This window comes from Salvia splendens, chromosome 5, assembly GCF_004379255.2.
Source record: "Salvia splendens isolate huo1 chromosome 5, SspV2, whole genome shotgun sequence".
Taxonomy (NCBI): Eukaryota; Viridiplantae; Streptophyta; class Magnoliopsida; order Lamiales; family Lamiaceae; genus Salvia; species Salvia splendens.
In genome coordinates this window covers 32,574,124-32,593,457 of record NC_056036.1, presented here as the reverse complement: position 1 = coordinate 32,593,457, position 19,334 = coordinate 32,574,124, and the positions used below count along the sequence as shown (strand labels likewise).

Here is a 19,334-nt window from a genome sequence, read left to right as displayed (position 1 = left end):
TGGAGCTGGTATTCTACTTATCGCTCCCGACGGACACGAAGTAACTTATTCACTTCGGTTCTTATTCCCAACCACTAATAACGAAGCCGAATACGAAGCCCTCCTTGCCGGACTTCAGTTAGCGCAACGTCTACTTGTCAAATCTCTCAAAATCCATTGTGATTCACAAGTCATAGTGAATCACATGCTGGGTACAAGTGAAGCCCGTGATGAAAGGATGAAAAAATATTTGGACAAAGCGCAAAGTATTAGCCGAAATTTCTCTTATTTTCGGATAATCCGCATTCCCAGAGCGGAAAATAGCCGAGCAGATACTTTAAGTAAGTTGGCCTCATATCCGAGCTCAAAGGTGGAGGAATTACCGCACAGAAGCATTGATGATGCTGAGGTACATTCAGTAACCAGTTCACCGAACTGGATGACGCCAATATTAAAGTATCTAGATCAAGGACAACTGCCCGAGGATAAGAGAGAAGCAAGGAAAATCACATGCCGAGCACTTCGGTACGAACTTCATGGAGGAGTCCTATATAGAAAGTCCTACCTTCAACCGTTATTGCGATGTGTAGGACCAGAAGAGACGGACTATATCCTTAGAGAAGTTCATGAAGGATCTTGCGGTAGCCACATCGGAGCTAGAGCATTAGCTAAAAAAGTTCTGAGATGGGGATATTATTGGCCAACTTTGGCACAAGAAGCAGTACAGCTCGTTAAGAAATGTACGAAGTGCCAAATCCATGCAAATATCCCAAGGATGCCGCAGACCGATCTATGTGCTATGCAAAGCCCTTGGCCTTTTATGCAATGGGGCATAGACATAGTAGGACCACTACCACAAGCTCCCCGGCAAATGAAATTCTTGATCGTTGCCGTGGATTACTTCACAAAGTGGGTGGAGGCTGAACCATTAGCTACGATAACAAGCTCAAAGGCATTAGATTTTGTCTGGAAGAACATAGTTTGCCGATTTGGCATACCCCATATCCTCATTTCGGATAATGGGACTCAGTTCACCGACAAAACATTCAAGAATTGGTGCCAAGAGTTGAATATTCAACAGCGGTTCACTTCGGTCTCTCACCCACAAGCAAACGGACAAACGGAAGTAACAAACCGTATTTTGGTGAAAGGATTAAAAGCTCGATTAGAACAAGCCAAAGGACAATGGGTAGAAAATCTTCCTCAAGTCCTATGGTCTTACCGAACTACACCAAAAACCTCCAACGGTGAAACTCCGTACAGTCTAGTGTACGGCACTGAAGCCGTAATTCCGGTTGAGATCGGCATACCCAGCCCCCGAACTCTTAATTTCTCAACAGAAATGAATGACGACGGACTGAGAGCCGAACTAGATCTTGCCGAAGAAAGAAGAGAATTGGCCTGCATAAAAGCGGCCAAGTACATGGAGCAAGTAGCCCGGTATTATAACCAAAGGGTGAAAAAGCTGCAGTTTCAAGTGGGGGATCTCGTATTGAGAAATAATGAAGTAAGCCGAGCAGAAAAGCTAGGCAAACTTGAACCCACATGGGAAGGTCCGTATCGGGTGTCAGAAGTCCTGGGAAAAGGGTCTTATAAATTGACTCACATGTCAGGAGAACAAGTACCCCGAATATGGCATATTTCCAACCTCAAGAAGTTCCATTTATAAGAGACAAGGTCCGGTCAGTCTTGTGTCTAGTTCGGTCCTAGGGATATGTGCTTTCATGTTTTTATTTGTTCTTTATGCTGGTCGTTTTTTTAAAAAAAAAGTTTAAAATCTTAGTCGTCCTTTTTATTTGTCTCTATGTGCGTTTTGTCTCTTATAAATGTTACTGAGGTATATTGATCTTTAAAGGCTGATCCCCTTTTTAGATCATGTATTAAAGACAATTGTGAGTCCAAGCTTCTAAGGAAGATACAAGACTCCACAATTCAGCTTAAGAAACAAGCAGTTCGTCTGAAACGAACTGCAATAAGCCGGAAACCACTCCGGTTAACTAGGGAAAGTCCAATCCAAGCGATAAAACTCGCCAAATCAGGACACAAACCATTTCGGTTAACCAGGGAAAGTCCAATCCAAGCGATAAAACTCGCCAAATCAGGACACAAACCATTTCGGTTAACCAGGGAAAGTCCAATCCAAGCGATAAAACTCGCCAAATAAGGACACAAACTCAGTCCGGTCAAAGAAGAGTTTACTTCATAAGATCGAGCTGCAATAAGCCGAAAACCACTTCGGTTAACCAGGGAAAGTCCAATCCAAGCGATAAAACTCGCCAAATAAGGACACAAACTAAGTCCGGTCAAAGAAGAGTTCACTTCATAAGACCGAGGACGAGTCCGGTCAAAGAAGAGTTTACTTCATAAGACCGAGGACGAGTCCGGTCAAAGAAGGGTTTACTTCATAAGACCGAGGACGAGTACAATAAATGAAATAAAAACTCGCTGAACTGTAAATACGCAGTGATAGAAGCGAAGTGAAAAAATTTCATTTACTAAGTCTTGTTGGGCATACAATTCCGCTGCCCTACGAGAAGGCGTTACACCATTACAAAGGACTATTCTACTGTCCACGGTTGCTAAAGTTGAGCCACCTATCCAAAAAATCCTCATGAGGCTGAGTTCGGGTGTTCCGAGCAGTTGAAGAATAAGTAGGTCGACGAGATGCTCTGATCGACCTACCGCCTCTTCCCTGAGTCCGGGAAGTTCTAGCACCTCGGCGGCGAAGAGTCTCTTCACGAAGCATTCGCTGATCTTGCTCACTCATAATCACAACTCCTCTACGAGCTTCAGGGCGTTCTCGTCTTGACGTTTCCGGTTGCTCCTGAGTCCGTTGTTGATTTGGAGTAGAATCTTGAGTAAGTGGATTAGAGGTTTGAGTTGGAGTGCGAGCATCTGTTAGCGGGAAACGCCTAAGGAATCTCTCGATTGAGGGACGCCGGGAAAGAATGATGTCGTACAGAGAAGCCAAGCGCCGCAATGATTTCACAACTTGTTGGCAAGCCGAGCTCTCCAGCACATTGTTCCTCCGGAGTACATGAAGCTCCTCCCACAGTTCGTCAACTTGATTCTGAACTTCAGATATGCTCATTCCCCCGCGCCCGCAGATGAAATCCTCATATGCAGTCCTCTCAGAGATGACAGTGTTCAGCTCGGCCTCCAGATCTTTCTTTACGGACTTTAAGTCCTTATTGTTGGACTCCAGCTCCACTGACCGAGCCAAGAGTTCATCATACTTCATCTGGTCATCTATAGCTTTTTTCTCAGCTTCGTTTAAAGCCGAAGAGTATAGCCGCTTCCAGTGAAGTACCTCCAGCTCCTTAAGAGTTAAGAATACGAAGCAGCTATGTCAGTTCGGCATTTCAGCTTACCGAGCAGGCAGTAAACCACAACAGGAGTAAAAGAGATTAAGAAAAGCTATAAAGAAGACACGAGTGTAGAAAGAAGAATTTTTTCATTCAAAGAAAAAATTTACACAAGGAGGGCTTCAAGGCCATTTTACAAATAGAAAGAAAGAAACTAAACTAAGAGAAGGGAGACGAAATCATACTCCGCCAGTTTCGTCTCCGGCTTCTCTGGAGATTTCAGCTTCTTTCTCCTTGTCTACCTCGGTCTCAGCCTCGGCCTCCTGCTCGGCGCCCCCATCGCCGATCTGCTGCACCTCCTGCTCGGCGTGCCCGTCGCCGGTCTGCTGATCCGTCTGCTCGGTCTCCTTGCCGGCCTCTTTTTCCTGCTCACCCTCTCGTTGAAAATTGAAGAGGGTGAAACAGGCCCCAAGGAGGCAAAGACAGCCTCCATGTTCTCGTCACGGTCAGCACGGCAAGCACGGACTCGTTCAGCAGAAAGCAAGACCGATGAAGACGCAAGCTCCTCAAGGAGCGGCAGACTCTGGAGGCGCGCTGCAATCTCTCGGCCATACAGCGGCAAAACGACTTCGGGTCCCTGCTCAGCATTATCGGTCATCAATTTCAGCAGATCACCGATAAGGGCCGAAAATTGATTGCTCAAAAAGAGTTTCTCCGTGTAAACACGGAGAGCCTCCCCCTGAGCAACCACGGCAGCAGCCTCCCTCTGTTTCGACTGCTCTCTCTGGATGATGAGCTGGTTTTTGGCACGCTGGGCTTCATCCTGAGCCGAGATCCTAGCGGCCCTTGCCTTCTCAAAGTCTGCCCGAGCCTGTTCGGCCTGGTAACGAGCAGCAGTCAACTTCCTCTGCATCTCAGCATAGTCGCTGGACGCTTTAGAGAGTTCAACTGCGACGAGCTTGCAGAGTACATCGTTCCTCTGAAAATGGAAAAAGGAAAAAGTCAACAGAGGGGCCACAAAAAATATAGGAAAGAAGCAAAGCCAGAGAATCAAGAAGAGAATTCACCTCTACAAAGTCCGTTGGCCATAAAAAGGGCTCGCAGATATGTTCCGAAGGGGCCGCCAGGACAATGTCTTTCCCTGGCGCTTTTGGGGGTTTCTGAAGCTTCGCCTTCCCCTTTGCCGAAGTCGACTCCGGCTGCTTTGGATCCGAAGACTGACTCGAAGAGGTCTTCTGCCTCTTCGGATTCTTCTCGGCATCAGACGCCGAGCCGGTTGCCTTCTGTTTCTCCGGCTCCTTTGACTCAGAGGATTTGCGACCAAGCCTGCTTAGCATGTTCACTGCCAAAAAGCAAGAAAACAAGGTTAGTTTTCGCCGCTAAAGCAGTAAAGCATAAAAAAGAAATCCTCACCCTCGGTCTCTTCGTCCGAAGACGAGATATCGAACACGAAGTCACCCTTGACGAGCTCAGATTCTAAATACTGTTTCCTAATCATGGGAATCTTATTGAGCTCGCCCTCGAGCTCGTCCAACGGTTCTACCCGAGGATGAGGAATTACGGACTTCGGCCCTCTCCAGGAAAAGTCCGGAGCCGCTGTCCTATTGTAAAAAAAGAAACGATTTTGCCACTTCGGCCATTTGGTTTTACAGAAGGCTCTAAAGGGCTGTAAAGGGATCAAGTAAAACCAGGATCCCTTTCTTTTAAACTGAAAGAAATTAAGGATCGCCCTCAGAGACAGATCCTTTTCTAGTCTACGCAGCTCGGCAGCAAAGGCCGATAAGTGCCTCCAAGAATTTGGAGTCACCTGACCTAAAGGAAGTTGGAAAAAATCAAGAAGCTCTACAAAGGCGGGGGGAAGAGGGAAACGAAGCCCGCACTCTAAGCAGGCTTCGTAAACGGTGGCATAACCCTCCGGCGGCGAGTTAGCCCTATGAATGTCGTCGGGAATCACCACTAACCCCCCAGGAAGAAAATATTTTCCGTGTAAGGACATCACAGTATCCTTACTCAAAATGCTATGAAAATATTCTACCGTCTTCTCCCCGGACTTTTTCCGGCCAGAAGATCCCTCCCCCTTCCTACAACTACCTGATTCAGAAACAGATTCAGAAGAAGAATACATAATTCTTACTTTTTGATGGTCGAAAGTCTGAAGAAAGTCTTGAAGAAGCGGAAGAAAATTTTACGAAAAGGAAGAGAATACAGAGGAAAATAATCGCAAAAGTGTTCCAATGATGAAGAAAGGAAATATTTATCAGATTCGCAAATTCGTCGCACCGTTTCAGATCCCACTTTTTCTGGATTCAACGGCCGGATTTACTGTCACATTTAATGCGGACACGCGCAGATCACGTCCCCTGACGTCAGCCTCCCCCTTACATTTATCCAAAATGCCGAACTTCGCTTTTCGGGGGGGGGGGGTGGTGATGGGGTACGAACTAAACAACTAAACCCTAATTGCAAGCCCAATAGCAGTGACGGCCCATCAGCCCAAAACCCAAGAAAGAGTATCAGTTCGGCACAGCCAAAGAGTTCGGTCGCGGCCTATAGCTCGGTAAAAGCCGACCAATCGAGCTCTACTCTCAGATCGGCAAAAGCTGATCGGCAAAGCTCAGCAGTTCGGTCTCAGTATTCGACCGAACAAGGAGATAGTGGACCCATGCAGGATCTCCACGACCTCCATTACACCCACGATCTATTTAGTGGTGTTAAGCAGTTATCAACCATCCACGACCTAGTTAGTGGTGCTGCAAACCACGATCTTAGTTCAATGTATAAATAGAACTTAGATCAGATAGACAAGGGTTGGTTAAGCTCTCAAAATCGTGAATCTATTATAGCAAGTCAGTATTATAAGCTGTAAGCCAGATCAAGCAATACAAATTTGCCCTCTCTTCCCCCGTGGACGTAGATTTACCTCAGTAAATCGAACCACGTAAATTTCTGTGTTGTGATCTTCATTTATTACTTGCATTTATTACCATCAAAAATTCGCCAAATCATCATGTATTCTGTTCTTGTTTTACTCTACAGGTATTACAAACTGCTAATAATCTTTGAGGAGGTAACTGAAAATGTGGACTATTATGTCCAAGGAACTACAGTTGCTGCAGGAAATTTATTTGGAAGGTGTGTTTCTTAGTCTACTGATAAACCACCATATAACATCTTTCTGGCATGCATGTGTGCGCATGTGTTATTGGGAGAGGACTTTTGGGGGCTTGGACTCATAAATATTTTTGTCCCGTTTTGAAGTGTATAACTTTTACCTCTTCAGAAGATGCAATAATATACTTTCAAATGTCATAATGCCACATTTCTGCTAAAGACTAAATTATGCACTGATAGTCAGCTGTTTTTTTAACAGCACACAAATATGCTTTATGAGGAGATTTGATGGTGAAAAGTTCTCTTCTTTATAAGATTGTGTGAGGGAGAGTGTTTTGGCACCTTGGTGCATCAAAAATTTCTGTGACATTAGGTTAAAAATATTTCTTTGCTTTTAATGCATGGATTCCTGCTTATGGAAATTCTAATAAGTGACTACGTTTCATACTAATATTCAAACAGACGTCGAGTTATCCAAGTATTTGCTCGTGGTGCTCGGATACTTGATGGTGCTTTTATGACTCAAGATTTGAGCTTAAAATCTTCTAATACAGAGATGACTGCAGCTTCTGATGGGGCAACTGTGTCCTCAGTTTCCATAGCTGATCCTTATGTGTTGCTGAGAATGACTGATGGAAGCATTCAGCTTCTTGTTGGAGGTATGTCTGGACAAAGTTTATAGAGTTTCAGAGACACATTTATGGATACAACCAGATATTTTTACTTATTTCCAAGAATCGTATGGTACACTTAACCTTTCTTGACATGCTGGTTGATGATTCTTTTGTTCCAGATCCATCCACCTGCTCTGTTTGAGTCATCAATCCACCAGTATCTTAAAACTCTGATAAGTTGGTATTAGCTTGCACTCTCTATCATGATAAAGGTCCCGAATCATGGATTTGTAAGACAAGTACTGATGCTGCCTGGCTTTCTACTGGGATTAGTGAGGCTATTGATGTGGCTGATGGTTCAACACATGAATGGTGACGTGTACTGTGTTCTATGCTATGACAATGGAGATCTGGAGATATTTGATGTACCTAACTTTAACAGTGTTTTCTTGGTCGATAAATTTGTATTTGGAAGGAGCCACATCTTAGATACATTTTCCATGGCACAGCAAATAATCATATAAACCTCACAAACAAATATTCTGAAGATATTGGACAAGTCAGAAAAGAGGCCACTCACAACATAAAGGTGGTTGAGCTTTCTTTGGAGAGATGGGATTCAGAGCATAACCGGCCATTTCTTTTAGGAATATTGTCTGATGGGACCATTCTTTGTTATCATGCTTACATTTATGAAGTTTCAGATAATGCTTCCAAGACTGAGGGTGTCGTTTCTTCTCAGAACTCCGTTAATCTTAGCAATACGAGTGCATCTAGATTCTAGGCTTAGAAATTTACGATTTGAACATGTCCCCTTGGACACATATGCAAAAGAAGAGACACCATCTGGAGTCTGCTCACAACCCATCACTGTTTTCAAATAATCACTATTACCATTTTCTGTTTAAGGGGTGTGATGGACCTATAGTAGCCTTCACCGTTCTTCACAATGTTAACTGCAACCATGGGTTTATATGTATAACTTCAGAGGTTAGCTTTCTAATTATGTAATTCTACTGGAACCTTGTTTGCTATGTCAACGAGCAATATATAATCTTCCTTTTTTCAGGGTGCTCTGAAAATATGCCAGCTTCCAGCTTTATCATATGACAATTATTGGCTTGTACAAAAGGTGCATGCCCATCAGTTCTCGATTTTCTCTTCTCCGCAAGTCAATTTGTATGCTATTAGTAATATGTGCCTAACTTGCTCATGTGAGTTGCTTTTCTTTGTCTTTTGTATGGTTGCTTTTACTCTCTCCATTTGCTATTGGGAGCACTGGCAGATTGGGCTGAAGGGGACTCCACATCAAGTTACCTATTTTGCAGAGAAGAACTTGTACCCTGTTATAGTTTATGTTCCAGTAAGGGCAATCTCTATCATGCAGTCTTTTTCTTTAGTGCATCAGCAATCAGTTTCGTATTTAGTTTCCATCAGCGCACATACTTATTGAATATTGAAGTCTGTTTCCATGAGTACTTACGTGACCCAATTCTGCCTCCCCATGTTGCGATTACCGAATGATAATAAGATATTAAGTTAAAGCTTGGTTAACTAACCGTTCTTTTGAATTTTCATGTAGGTGCTCAAGCCACTTAATCAAGTGCTCTCATCTCTTGTTGATCAAGAAGTCGGAAATCAGTTTGAGCATGATAATATTAATATGGAGGGGACATATCCCATGGAAGAATTTGAGGTTCGGATTATGGAACCAGAGAAAATAAATGGCCCCTGGCAGACTAGGGCTACTATTCCTATGCAAACTTCTGAAGACGCTCTTACTGTGCGAGTGGTGACGTTATTTGTAAGCTCAACTTCACATATTTTGCTGCTTCATTGGACATTTAACATTGTTGTTTTCTCCATTTTTCCCCTTTGCTATCTGGCTTTGCCCTTTTCTTTATGAAGATGGTCAGATATCTGTGGAATTTTCATAGTCCCTGTTGTGTTTATGTACTTTCAGAACACCACTGCACAAAGAAATGAGACACATTTGGCAATTGGAACTGCTTATGTACAAGGAGAGGATGTTGCAGCAAGAGGACGCATTCTTTTATATTCTGTTGAAAGAATCTCAGACAATATACAGGTGAAGGTAGCTTGATGTTTTACTTTGGACTCTTTTAACTAATATGAGAGTTGTACGAGACTTATTCCAGAGTTTCAACCAGTCATATTGGTGTCTTATCTTGCCCTTTACATTTTTAATACTTCAATGCTTAACTTTATCCTAGTCTTTTCAGGTTACAGAAGTTTATTCCAAGGAGTTGAAGGGTGCTATATCAGCTCTTGCATCACTTCAAGGCCATTTACTACTTGTTTCAGGTCCTAAAATTATTCTGCACAAATGGACAGGCTCTGAGTTGAACGGTGTTGCCTTTCATGATGTTTCACCTCTCTATGTCATGAGCTTAAACATCGTAAGCGCCTCTTTATTCTACATGAAACATGTGTATATATCTTTGCTCCTTGACCCGAGGACGGATATAGATGCATAAACAGTGAACTCATAATTATCTGGAAACAAATCTCACTTGCTCTTCAATCCAAGCAATTCTATCATGTGCATTTTGCTATGTAGAGAGAGGTAGGTTAATTCTATCATGTTACAGAAGGCATGACTTGTCCTATTTATAATTGCTTTATTCCCAACTGAACATCCTAGTCATACTAGTCATACTTGTTCAGTATGGACATCAAAATCTTAAATATTTTCAACATTATTTTATGGTGTTGCCAACATCCTCGAATTTCAATTGCAAGGAAGCTGAATGTTGGCAGTGTAAAATTTTCAGTTGATGCATCTTTGTTCAGTATGGACATCAAAATTGCCTTGACCAGAAGAATGTTCAGGTTAGCACATTTGTGAACAAATAATGAAACATTTCGAGTGTGTTTTTTCCTTTTTAGGTTGCCTTTTGATTTCTATTTAATACTGTATTTTATATGTGTATTTTATTTTGGTAATTGCAAGTGAAGTATATTCTTCTTAGTTTAAAAAATATATGTATAAATCTAGTGTTTCTTCTTTCTCTTTCTGAATATTTTGTAATATGCTCATATATATAAATGGTTATATGTGATAACTGGTACCCTTTTTTTGCAACATATAGATATTCTATTATGCTCCAAAAGTATCAGAGAGCTGGAAAGGACAGAAGCTTCTGTCGAGAGCTGAGTTTCATGTTGGCGCCCATAATTTCTACGGTTGCAGCTTCTTCCCGCATCTGCTGATCGAACTATGCCTGGCTCTGATAAGACAACCCGATTTGCCTTACTTTTTGATACCCTGGAAGGCAGCATTGCACCTCTGGAGGAACTTACCTTTCGTCGTATGCAGTCATTGCAGAAAAAGCTCGTAGATTCTGTCAGCCATGTCGCTGGACTAAATCCACGATCTTTCAGACACTTCCATTCGAATGGAAAGGCTCATCGCCCAGGTCCTGACAGCATTGTCGATTGTGAGCTGCTCGTGCAGTACGTATCTTACTCTTTCGCACACATCGTTAGCTTATTTTTCTCTGTGCGAAATAAAAAGTTGCCCTTTTTTTGGCAGTTTCGAGATGCTGGCACTCGAAGATCAACTTGAAAGTGCTATTCAGATCGGTACGACACAGATGCAGATCATGTCTAGCTTGAATGACCTCAGTGTTGCCACAAACTTCATGTTGTGTTGAATAGTGGTCTTTAATCTTTATGTAATATGCTGAGGTTAGAACTTGACACTACTATTTCTTATTAAATTAGTTTCTTTCTTGTATTTGTAAATGAAAAATTTTCAGATCTACTCAACGATGTAACCATGTGATAATGTAAAATTAAAAGATTCTGATGCAAATATTCATTTATTAAGTCTAATTTTAATGGTTATATCATTAACCATCTCTTAAAGATTAAATTATGTGGAATTTAATGATTAAAAAGCCAATTATAAGAGTGAAATTGGGATGAGGCAAAACTTTGGAGACATGCCAAAAAGGAAAAGTTCTATTCCTCGACATATGATGGATAGTATATACTCCCTTCCTTCCATAATAATAGAGTCATTTCATTTTACGCACTCGTTTTTAAAAAATAATTATAAATAGTTAAAGTTTGAGAAAAAGTAAAAAAAAAAAAGAGAATAATTCTACTACTGTGGAACAAGAGTACTACATTAATCAAGTTGATAATTCATTCTTTGTTGCTTGACATTTTTTCCCACAACTCTATAAATGCCATAGAGACTGATAGCTTGATAAACAAAATTTTGTTTGAAATACATACTATGACATCAAATATGACTATTCAATTGAAAATGTGGTGGTAAAAGTTGAGGAATGTGAGCAAGAAATTCAATTGAAGCAAATTCTTGCTGCCCATTAATGCATCATCAATCATTCTCGCTTTTTAAATTTACAAGGAGGAAAATGTACGTACACATGTTAGCATACCAACAAATAAGTATCGGGAGAATTCTACTTTTGTTATAGGATGCTAATTGCATTCCATTTTAATGAAGAAGAATAGATTTGTTCCTACTCAGTGAGTGACGCATCACAGTTATGTGTCACTATTAATGAAACGCATGACAGTTGTGCGTTTTTACCTAGTGACGCATAAGAATAATGCGTTTTACAATGACGCATAATGGTCATGCGTCTTTGGTTAGTGACGCATAATGATCATGCGTCTTTGGGTGAGTTTAAAGCAGTCGTGAAAAAGCAGCGCACAGAACAGAAGGTTTTTGTTTATGCGAGTTCTCTCCGGTGATATCCGGCGATTTCGGTCAATTTCCAACATTTTGCTTTCATTTGTTAGTTTTACCCAATTTATTAAATTAGGGCTTATAGGAAAAATGTCCCTAATTTTGCTAAATTAGGGAAAACCTACACAAATTAAGCAATAAAGGATGAATGTAATCAAATTGAAGAACAATTACTGGAATATGTTTGGAAACGGTTGAAATCGCCGGATGAAAGCTGGATTCGCCGCTGCTGCTTCTCCGCTGGGTAGTGTTCTGCTTCTTCCCGATTTAAAAATCACCCAAAGACGCATGACCATTATGCATCACTACCTAAATACGCATGACCATTATGCGTCATTACGTAAAGACGCATGACCATTATGCGTCTATTTCTCTGTCTATAAAATAAAAAAGTTACCCTCTTTTGGCAGTTTCGAGATGCTGGCGCTCGAAGATCAACTTGAAATTGCTAATCAGATTGGTACGACATGGATGCAGATCATGTCCAACTTGAATGACCTCAGTGTTGCCACAAGCTTCTTATGAGCACTTCATGTTGAAGACCTTGTGTGTTGAATAGTGGTCTTTAATCTTTATGTAATATGCTGAGGTTAGAACTTGACACTAATATTTCTCATTAAATTAGTCTATTTCTTGTATTTGTAAATGAAAAAATTTATACTCAACAATGTAACCATGTGAAAATGTTTAAAGATTTTGATGCAAATAATCATTTATTAAATCTAATTGTAATAGCTATATTCATTTTTTGTTCCTTGACATTTTTTCCACAACTCTATAAATGCTTGATAAATAAAATTTTGTTTGAAATACATAATACTATGACTATTCAATTGAAAATAGTGGTAAAAATTGAGGAATGTGAGCAAGAAATTCAATTGAAGTAAATTGTTGCTGCGCTCGGAAAATGTACGTACATTCCCTTAACGGAGTACCACAACATTGGCGTGCTTTTGTGCATTTAAAATCCAATATGTTAGCAGCATACCAACAAATAATAAGTATCACAATACCAATTTATATTGTTCATTATAAATACGCTAACTCATGTACTTAATAAACTTAATGTAATGTTGCAGCCCAAAAATTAAGTAGCATAATCAAATTTTAAAAAAAAATACTAGAATCAAGCAAGTGTTGGAGTAAACCAAACGGGTGTGGGTACAATATTAGTATGGGTATTGGTTTGATGCCAGGGATAGTAGCAATTGGAGAGAATTTCGTTGGCGCAGTCGTAGATTCCGACATCTGGTTGATGATGATGATGATGATGGCGTTTATGGTCGGTGAAGTATATAGAATTGGGGTTTAAATGGGAGATGGCAAAGGAGTGGTTGGTTCCAAGAAACAAGGCGAGATGAGATGAAAATGAAGATCGTGTCCGAAACCATCCATCCTCCTTTATAATGTCACATGTACTGAAAAACGCAGTTTTGTGTAGGCGTTTGTGGATAAAACGTGACACGAGGAACAGCTCATCCGTCTGCTCCACATACGCCAGGTGCTCCTCACTCAAGAGCTCATCATCAATCGGCCCAGACGGACTATCGGTGTGTGTCTGAATCCAAGCTAATTTGGGAGAATCCATGTCCGTCAGGTCCCATTCCTCCAGCCCCGTTGCGTGGAGCATCGATTTGGTCAAGCAACTGAACACATTGCTCTTGCTAGAATACACAAAGTCATCGTAGGACTTGGGATAGACCACGTTGAAAGTCTTGTTCTCTCGATCCATGTATGGCTTCCCTATGGGGAGCCACTCCTGGCTGTGCCCCGGGCAGCAGAAGGCCAGCCGGTCGTCCTGCCCGTACGACACCATGGCACGGCACTCCTCCGAGCCGGGGGGGGCTGCAGACAGGATTAGCTTCGACACCCTGGCTTTGCCGCTGACGTGGTCGAGGTTGAGCACGGGGTCAGGAAGGGACTGGATTGGGGGGAGCCTGATGTGGCGGCGGGTGATGGGGTTGGAGAGGAACAGCTCGTTGTTGCGGTTATTCATCAATGCTAGCCACCCGTGGGATGACCCCACCACCCGGGCGTTGTCGTCCGGGATCTCGGGAGGCTCCGGTCCCGGGCCGTACTTGTTGATCAGCACAACCTCCTCGTCGGCCAGGCTGTAGAAGTTGTACACCATGCCACCGCGCCTTCTGTCGAATGTGGGCGGCAGCATCAGCCATGGATTTAGATTAGTGCTCGTGCTCATCATCCTACGCCCACGCCCATGCCCATATAATCTGGCTCCAAATACTAGTAGCTTTTTCATCATTTGCATAATAATAGCTTGATTATAGAGTTAGGGGCATATCTTATTATACCTACTTATAGGGAGTATTAAATAAGTAAGAGGTGATGATCTTCGACTTGGAGCGCAAGTTACAATAAGATTGGGTGAATCTTAAATTCAAATTATTAATTATATCCGTGGAATATTCATATTAATATGAACATATTAATCATCCTATATTAATTACAATAAAATCTTAAGACTTGAAGCACAAGTTATGTAAAAATTTCAGGTTTAAATTTGCTGACCATGCGTATTCTTCCTAATAAGGGATTTCTAATATTTTATCTGTTTTTTTTTATTAGCATTATAGGGTATATATATAGCATTTTCGTCATTAATACTAGTAGCATTTTCATCATTTGCGTAATTAGTTGATTATTAGCATTTAGGGTATATATATAGATACTATTATTAATTCGTATCTTCAACAAATTAGTATTTTATAAGATTGGGATGAAATCTTTGAAATTAATGCTCCTATATTAATATTAATTGATTATGTATGTCTCAAATAGTAAATCTTGAGGCGCAAGTTTTATAAGATTGAATTATATACTATATCTCAAATAAAATCTTAGCCCTAATTACATAATCTCAAATAAAATCTTGGAATTCAATTTATTCTTCCTAAACCCTAAATTTAATCTGGCCGCACCTCCAAATACTAGTAGCTTTTTCATTTGCGTAATAATAGCTTGATTATAGAGTTAGGGGCATATCTTATTATACGGGAGTATTAAATAAGTAAGAGGTGATGATCTTCGACTTGGAGCGCAAGTTATAATAAGATTGGGTGAATCTTAAATTCAAATTACTATTAATTACCGTATATTATAATGTATATCCGTGGAATATTCACAACATATTAATCATTCTATATTAATTACAATAAAATCTTAAGACTTGAAGCACAAGTTATGTAAGAGTGAATTCAATATATTAATTGGAGGGATAGGGATAGGGATAGGGATAGGGATAGGGATATTATTATAGTATACTCCAATGAGTCTCCAATTTATATTCCGTAGGAATTATTGCAAAATATCAATATCCCCTTGGCTGATGCTACCATATAGGAGTAGTACTAAGTTGTACAGCCTTGCGGAGAAGAAAATGGTGAGCATCAAGAAGGAGACGCCACCGCCGGCGTGGGCACAAGGCCAAGTAATACATGACTTGGGATGTAACCGCGGCTGGATGGCATCATTCAATCAAGACAACCAACAGGCTTTCCTCTCCAATCCCATCACCGGTCGCCATATAAAGCTTCCCAAACTTGGTTGGCCTTTTCCCTCCAATATTATCCTAACCTCCTCCTCTCCCGATGCCCACGACTTCCGCGCCATCGTCACCTACAATTGCAAAAGCAGCCGCATTGAGCTCTGCTTCCCCAGCCACAACAGGAGCACCTGGCTCCCCGTGTGCAACCCAGTCTACTACCGTGTTATCGCCTACTCCGCCCGCCAGAAACGCCTCTTCTGCTTAACGAGTAACTCGGTCGAGTGCTGGGACCTCGAATCTCCCTCCTTTCTGTGGGAGCATCCCTTGTACTCCGAGGGTGACTTCAAGTTTGACGACAGCTACTTCGGAAGATTATCTAATCACCACAACTATCTGGTGATGGACGAGCATTCCGACCGCCTATTTCTAGTGGAGCGTGATATCTACAGGCGTGTCGGGCCCGACGGATCCCACATGAAATACGCCATGACTGGTTGTATGGACTACCCATGCAAAACCTTTAATTTCAAAGTCTATGAAATCGATGCCAACAAAGGGACACTCACCAAAATGGAGGGTTCATTGGATGGTTTGGCAATGTTTGTCAGAACCAGCAACTCATTCGCGCTTCCGGCGGCTGACTTCAACTTGACACCCGACTCCATATATTTCTGTGATGATTATGTGACACTAAGAGGCGGCAATGATATTGGCATCTTTAATTATGTGGATACAAAGATATCTTCCATCTATTATCCCTCTCATCCCTCTCATAGAGGCAGGAGGCTTGCAAAAACCTTTTGGTTCACTCCAAATCCACATTAACACTAGCTAGCTACGATTTATGCACTAGTTTTGTTTTGCACTATGATTTTATGGAGTACTATTTCACTATTGTTAGTATTTCGATACTGTCAAATTCAATATTTTTATCAACCTACTCAAGTGGATTTCTGAGTATAATGTCATTAATATTTCTTTAATTGCTTATTTGCGGTGTACTAACTCTCATATTATCGCCCATTTTTTCCAAGATTTTTAGTTTATGATATAAAATAATGTATCCAAATATTGCTTTTATCAAGATAATTGTTCCATTCACTATAATTAGCTAGTTTCAAACCTAAAACTAAAACTATTCTTAATTTATTATTCACATTTTTTTCTCTTTCTCCTCGCTTTATCTATTCTTCTTTTTGTTTAGGGAGGTAACTCGTATTTGTTTACTTGGAAACGCAACCATCGGGGAGAGAACAAAAGCATTATGCATAGAGAAATGAATAAACTAAGTGCATATGCATACTCCAAGATGAAGGTCTGAGTGAATCATACTGAGGGCGTATGTGTATTGGAAGATCTGCTCGGGTTCCAAGATGAAGGTCTGAGTGAATCATACTGAGGGCGTATGTGTATTGGAAGATCTGCTCGGGTTCAGAGACTCCATTCGGCGCTTCAGTTCCTCCAGTCGAGCAAGTTGGCTGTTGCTACTTTCCTGGACCTGCAAGAGCATAAGATTTGAGATGAGATAAAAGTACTCGAATAAGTTAACTGGCAATGTTACCATCAAGAATCGATTACCAAATTATTTAGATCGTCACAAAGCTTCTGTTTGCTCGCTTCCTCATCCTGTACGTCTTTTGCTGCTGCTTCCCAGGCCTAGCGATAGGAACGGTGTTTATCAGAGAGTACGGAGAAAAGTAGAAGTACAAATTCTGCAGCTTAAGAAAAAAGCACATATAATGAGGTTAAACTGAGTTAAGCTGACTACTTTAAGATCAGCTCCTTAATGGAAAGAAGCATACCTTTTTAGCTTGTTCTTCTTTCATCTTAGCCAATCGAATTCTCTCTGTTGACATTTCTATTTTCTTCCGTAGGCGTTCAAGTGCTAATAGAGTAAGACAAGAACACGTTATACTCTGCAGAAGACGCGAAATTATTCTTAGGAATTGCTGGAAAATGCATACCAGCTTTCTTTGGACCAGCTGTAAGCTTCATTTCCATCGAGAGGTTGGCAAGTTCTCGCTCGACATCACGAATCTTAGAATAGTTTTCTTCAATATACCTGAGTGGACATATAATATATTATTCACACATGATAAGTTGATATGGATATTGGCATGATGAGGCGACTGAGATAGGAAATGGTAATGCTAAACGAGGAATCTGTTTGGGGTGAAAGGACATACAAAATCTGTAAATCCTAATAACCCCCAATGGTAACTCAATTACAACCAAGAACTGAATCATTATTGCTAATATGGTTTCGTTATATAATCCAACTCAGGCATTCGACTTAAACTCAAGAACTTCCTAAGCATCACCTTTTCACAGTCACCAAAATTTTCTAAGAAACACCAGGATCACAAATGCACCTGAACATTACATGGCATGAAAGCATATCAACAACTCCACTACTGATTTGAAGGCAAATAAATTATGCTATACTGGAATATCACGATAAGTTCATCACACACACCCGTATCAACACTACGTTTCAAGAAATACTTGTCGTTGGCCAAGACTGAGTTGATCATCAGATTGTATATTATTGATAGAAAAACATTAGTACAATGGTTCCGTTATCTAATCAATATCTGGCATTTGAATTAAGCTCAAGAACTTCGAGTCCATGAATCACCCACTAGTCTAAGCCTCACCTTTTCACAATCACAAAAATTTTCTAAGAAACATTAAGATCATGAATGCAACTGAATATCATATGCCATGAAAGCATATCAATAGCTCCAATACTGATTTGAACACAAAATAAACTATGCTAAACCGGAAAATCTCATCACACACTCTCTGTTCAACACTACATCAACAGAATGTACATTAATCTAAACCGGAAAATCTCATCACACACTCTTTGTTACGCACTTCCTCGATGATCTGAAACCCGAAATTGAAAACAAGATGAGCTATCAAAATAGTGTTTTCGTGATTCGTGAGATCTAAACGAGGATTCCGACGCTATACCTTCTCGGTGTAAGCTATGACTGGAGATTCTCGGGCCAGGCCGTCCGGCCCGATCTCGATTGGAGCCGCATTGCTGTTCGGGCTTGGGTTCTGATTCGTCGACATGTCAAACAAATCTCAGCAATTCAACGCCCAATTTTCCTCTCGAAATCGAGCTTAATTACTCAAGAAATGGAGTGTTTTGTGGTGAAGTGATTTGGGCGCACGTTTATTTTTGGCAACGCTAAATTAGTGCTCAATTCTTCTTTAGAAATATTAGAGAGAGGAATATAGATATTCAGTTAGTCCTCAAACATTAACTGAATAAAGTGAGTAAATAAAATGAGGAAAATTCAAACGAGCTCATGTATTGAGTAAATTCTCAATTTTAAAATTGATTAGGAAAAAAATAGTACTCCTTGAAATGTTAAAAAGGTAATCTTTTGACTAATCATAAGCCACAATTAATGTTGGAGAGAGATTCATTCAATTACCATTTACCACTAACTAAAATTTTTATCTTTGAGTGTGTTTCTATGAAATTTTATAGTTCATGGCCACAACCGTCAATATAGGACAAATAGCAATACAATGTCCAAAAACACCATTCTCACAAATGAGATTATATGAATCAAATTATGAAAAACCAAATTTAAAACAAGAGATATTTATAATCAAGTTGATAGAAATGAAGAACACACGTAGATTTGCGAACCACATTCAGTCCATAATTTAAAAACCTCAACTTCACTCACGTCTCAAGAAACAAAGAAAAAGTGAGCAAATTTCTCAATAGAAAGAAGAGATTTTTAAGCTTGTTTCTTTCATCGCAGTGGGGACATGGCTTTGAACTCCATAGCTTCAAGGCCCACATCTTCTTTGCTGTCAAGAAAATTGAGGAATTCTAATGGAAACAATTCAGCTCTAGACCATTTGGCTAAATCTCTTTCTTTCTTCAATCCCACTCCACTTTTCTCTAACATTTCTTTCAGGAGTGCTTCACCATCACCACTTTTGTCTGTCTCGGTCAGGGCTTCCTCTTCATCAACTTCTCCTTCAGCCACTGTTGCTAACTCCCAAGAACTCAAGGTTCCATTTTTATTGCATAAGGGTTT

At 40.6% G+C, this 19,334-nt stretch overlaps 3 protein-coding genes and 2 long non-coding RNA genes across 5 annotated transcripts; 3 read left to right on the top strand and 2 right to left on the bottom strand.

Annotated features, from left to right (window-relative positions):
• The first annotated feature begins 6,336 nt into the window (after positions 1-6,336).
• Positions 6,337-7,544, top strand: LOC121805442. Its single transcript, XR_006051479.1, has 3 exons — positions 6,337-6,416; positions 6,858-7,054; positions 7,189-7,544. It is a non-coding gene; the product is annotated as an uncharacterized LOC121805442 (long non-coding RNA).
• Positions 7,545-7,816: 272 nt separating this feature from the next.
• On the top strand, positions 7,817-9,807 carry LOC121804139 (cleavage and polyadenylation specificity factor subunit 1-like). Its single transcript, XM_042203680.1, has 5 exons — positions 7,817-7,999; positions 8,079-8,372; positions 8,592-8,813; positions 8,973-9,104; positions 9,253-9,807. The coding sequence occupies exons 1-5, from the start codon at positions 7,817-7,819 to the stop codon at positions 9,505-9,507; spliced, it is 1,086 nt and encodes a 361-aa protein (XP_042059614.1). The 3' UTR covers positions 9,508-9,807.
• A 34-nt stretch (positions 9,808-9,841) lies between these two features.
• On the top strand, positions 9,842-10,623 carry LOC121805441. The gene is made up of 3 exons (XR_006051478.1): positions 9,842-9,862; positions 10,123-10,486; positions 10,566-10,623. It is a non-coding gene; the product is annotated as an uncharacterized LOC121805441 (long non-coding RNA).
• Positions 10,624-12,618: 1,995 nt separating this feature from the next.
• On the bottom strand, positions 12,619-17,641 carry LOC121804137. Its single transcript, XM_042203678.1, has 7 exons — positions 17,634-17,641; positions 17,226-17,323; positions 17,064-17,146; positions 16,840-16,917; positions 16,658-16,759; positions 15,828-15,932; positions 12,619-15,764 (listed from the first exon to the last, which is right to left on the bottom strand). The coding sequence occupies exons 1-7, from the start codon at positions 17,639-17,641 to the stop codon at positions 15,705-15,707; spliced, it is 534 nt and encodes a 177-aa protein (XP_042059612.1). The 3' UTR covers positions 12,619-15,704.
• Positions 12,883-14,019, bottom strand: LOC121804138. Its single transcript, XM_042203679.1, has one exon. It carries the CDS (start codon positions 14,017-14,019, stop codon positions 12,883-12,885), a length of 1,137 nt encoding a protein of 378 aa, XP_042059613.1.
• Positions 17,642-19,334: the final 1,693 nt, after the last annotated feature.

Excerpts from the sequence above, each read along its gene's own strand:
- LOC121804139 (XM_042203680.1), top strand. The coding sequence starts at position 7,817 with ATGTCCCCTTGGACACATATGCAAAAGAAGAGACACCATCTGGAGTCT. Across the intron at positions 8,373-8,591 it reads CTGTTATAGTTTATGTTCCA|GTGCTCAAGCCACTTAATCA; the intron begins GTAAGGGCAATC and ends ATTTTCATGTAG. Across the intron at positions 8,814-8,972 it reads TGCGAGTGGTGACGTTATTT|AACACCACTGCACAAAGAAA; the intron begins GTAAGCTCAACT and ends ATGTACTTTCAG.
- LOC121804138 (XM_042203679.1), bottom strand. The coding sequence starts at position 14,019 with ATGATGAAAAAGCTACTAGTATTTGGAGCCAGATTATATGGGCATGGG.
- LOC121804137 (XM_042203678.1), bottom strand. Across the intron at positions 16,918-17,063 it reads AAGAAGAACAAGCTAAAAAG|GCCTGGGAAGCAGCAGCAAA; the intron begins GTATGCTTCTTT and ends TCCTATCGCTAG. Across the intron at positions 15,765-15,827 it reads CCAATGAACCCTCCATTTTG|TCCATACAACCAGTCATGGC; the intron begins GTGAGTGTCCCT and ends TTGCATGGGTAG.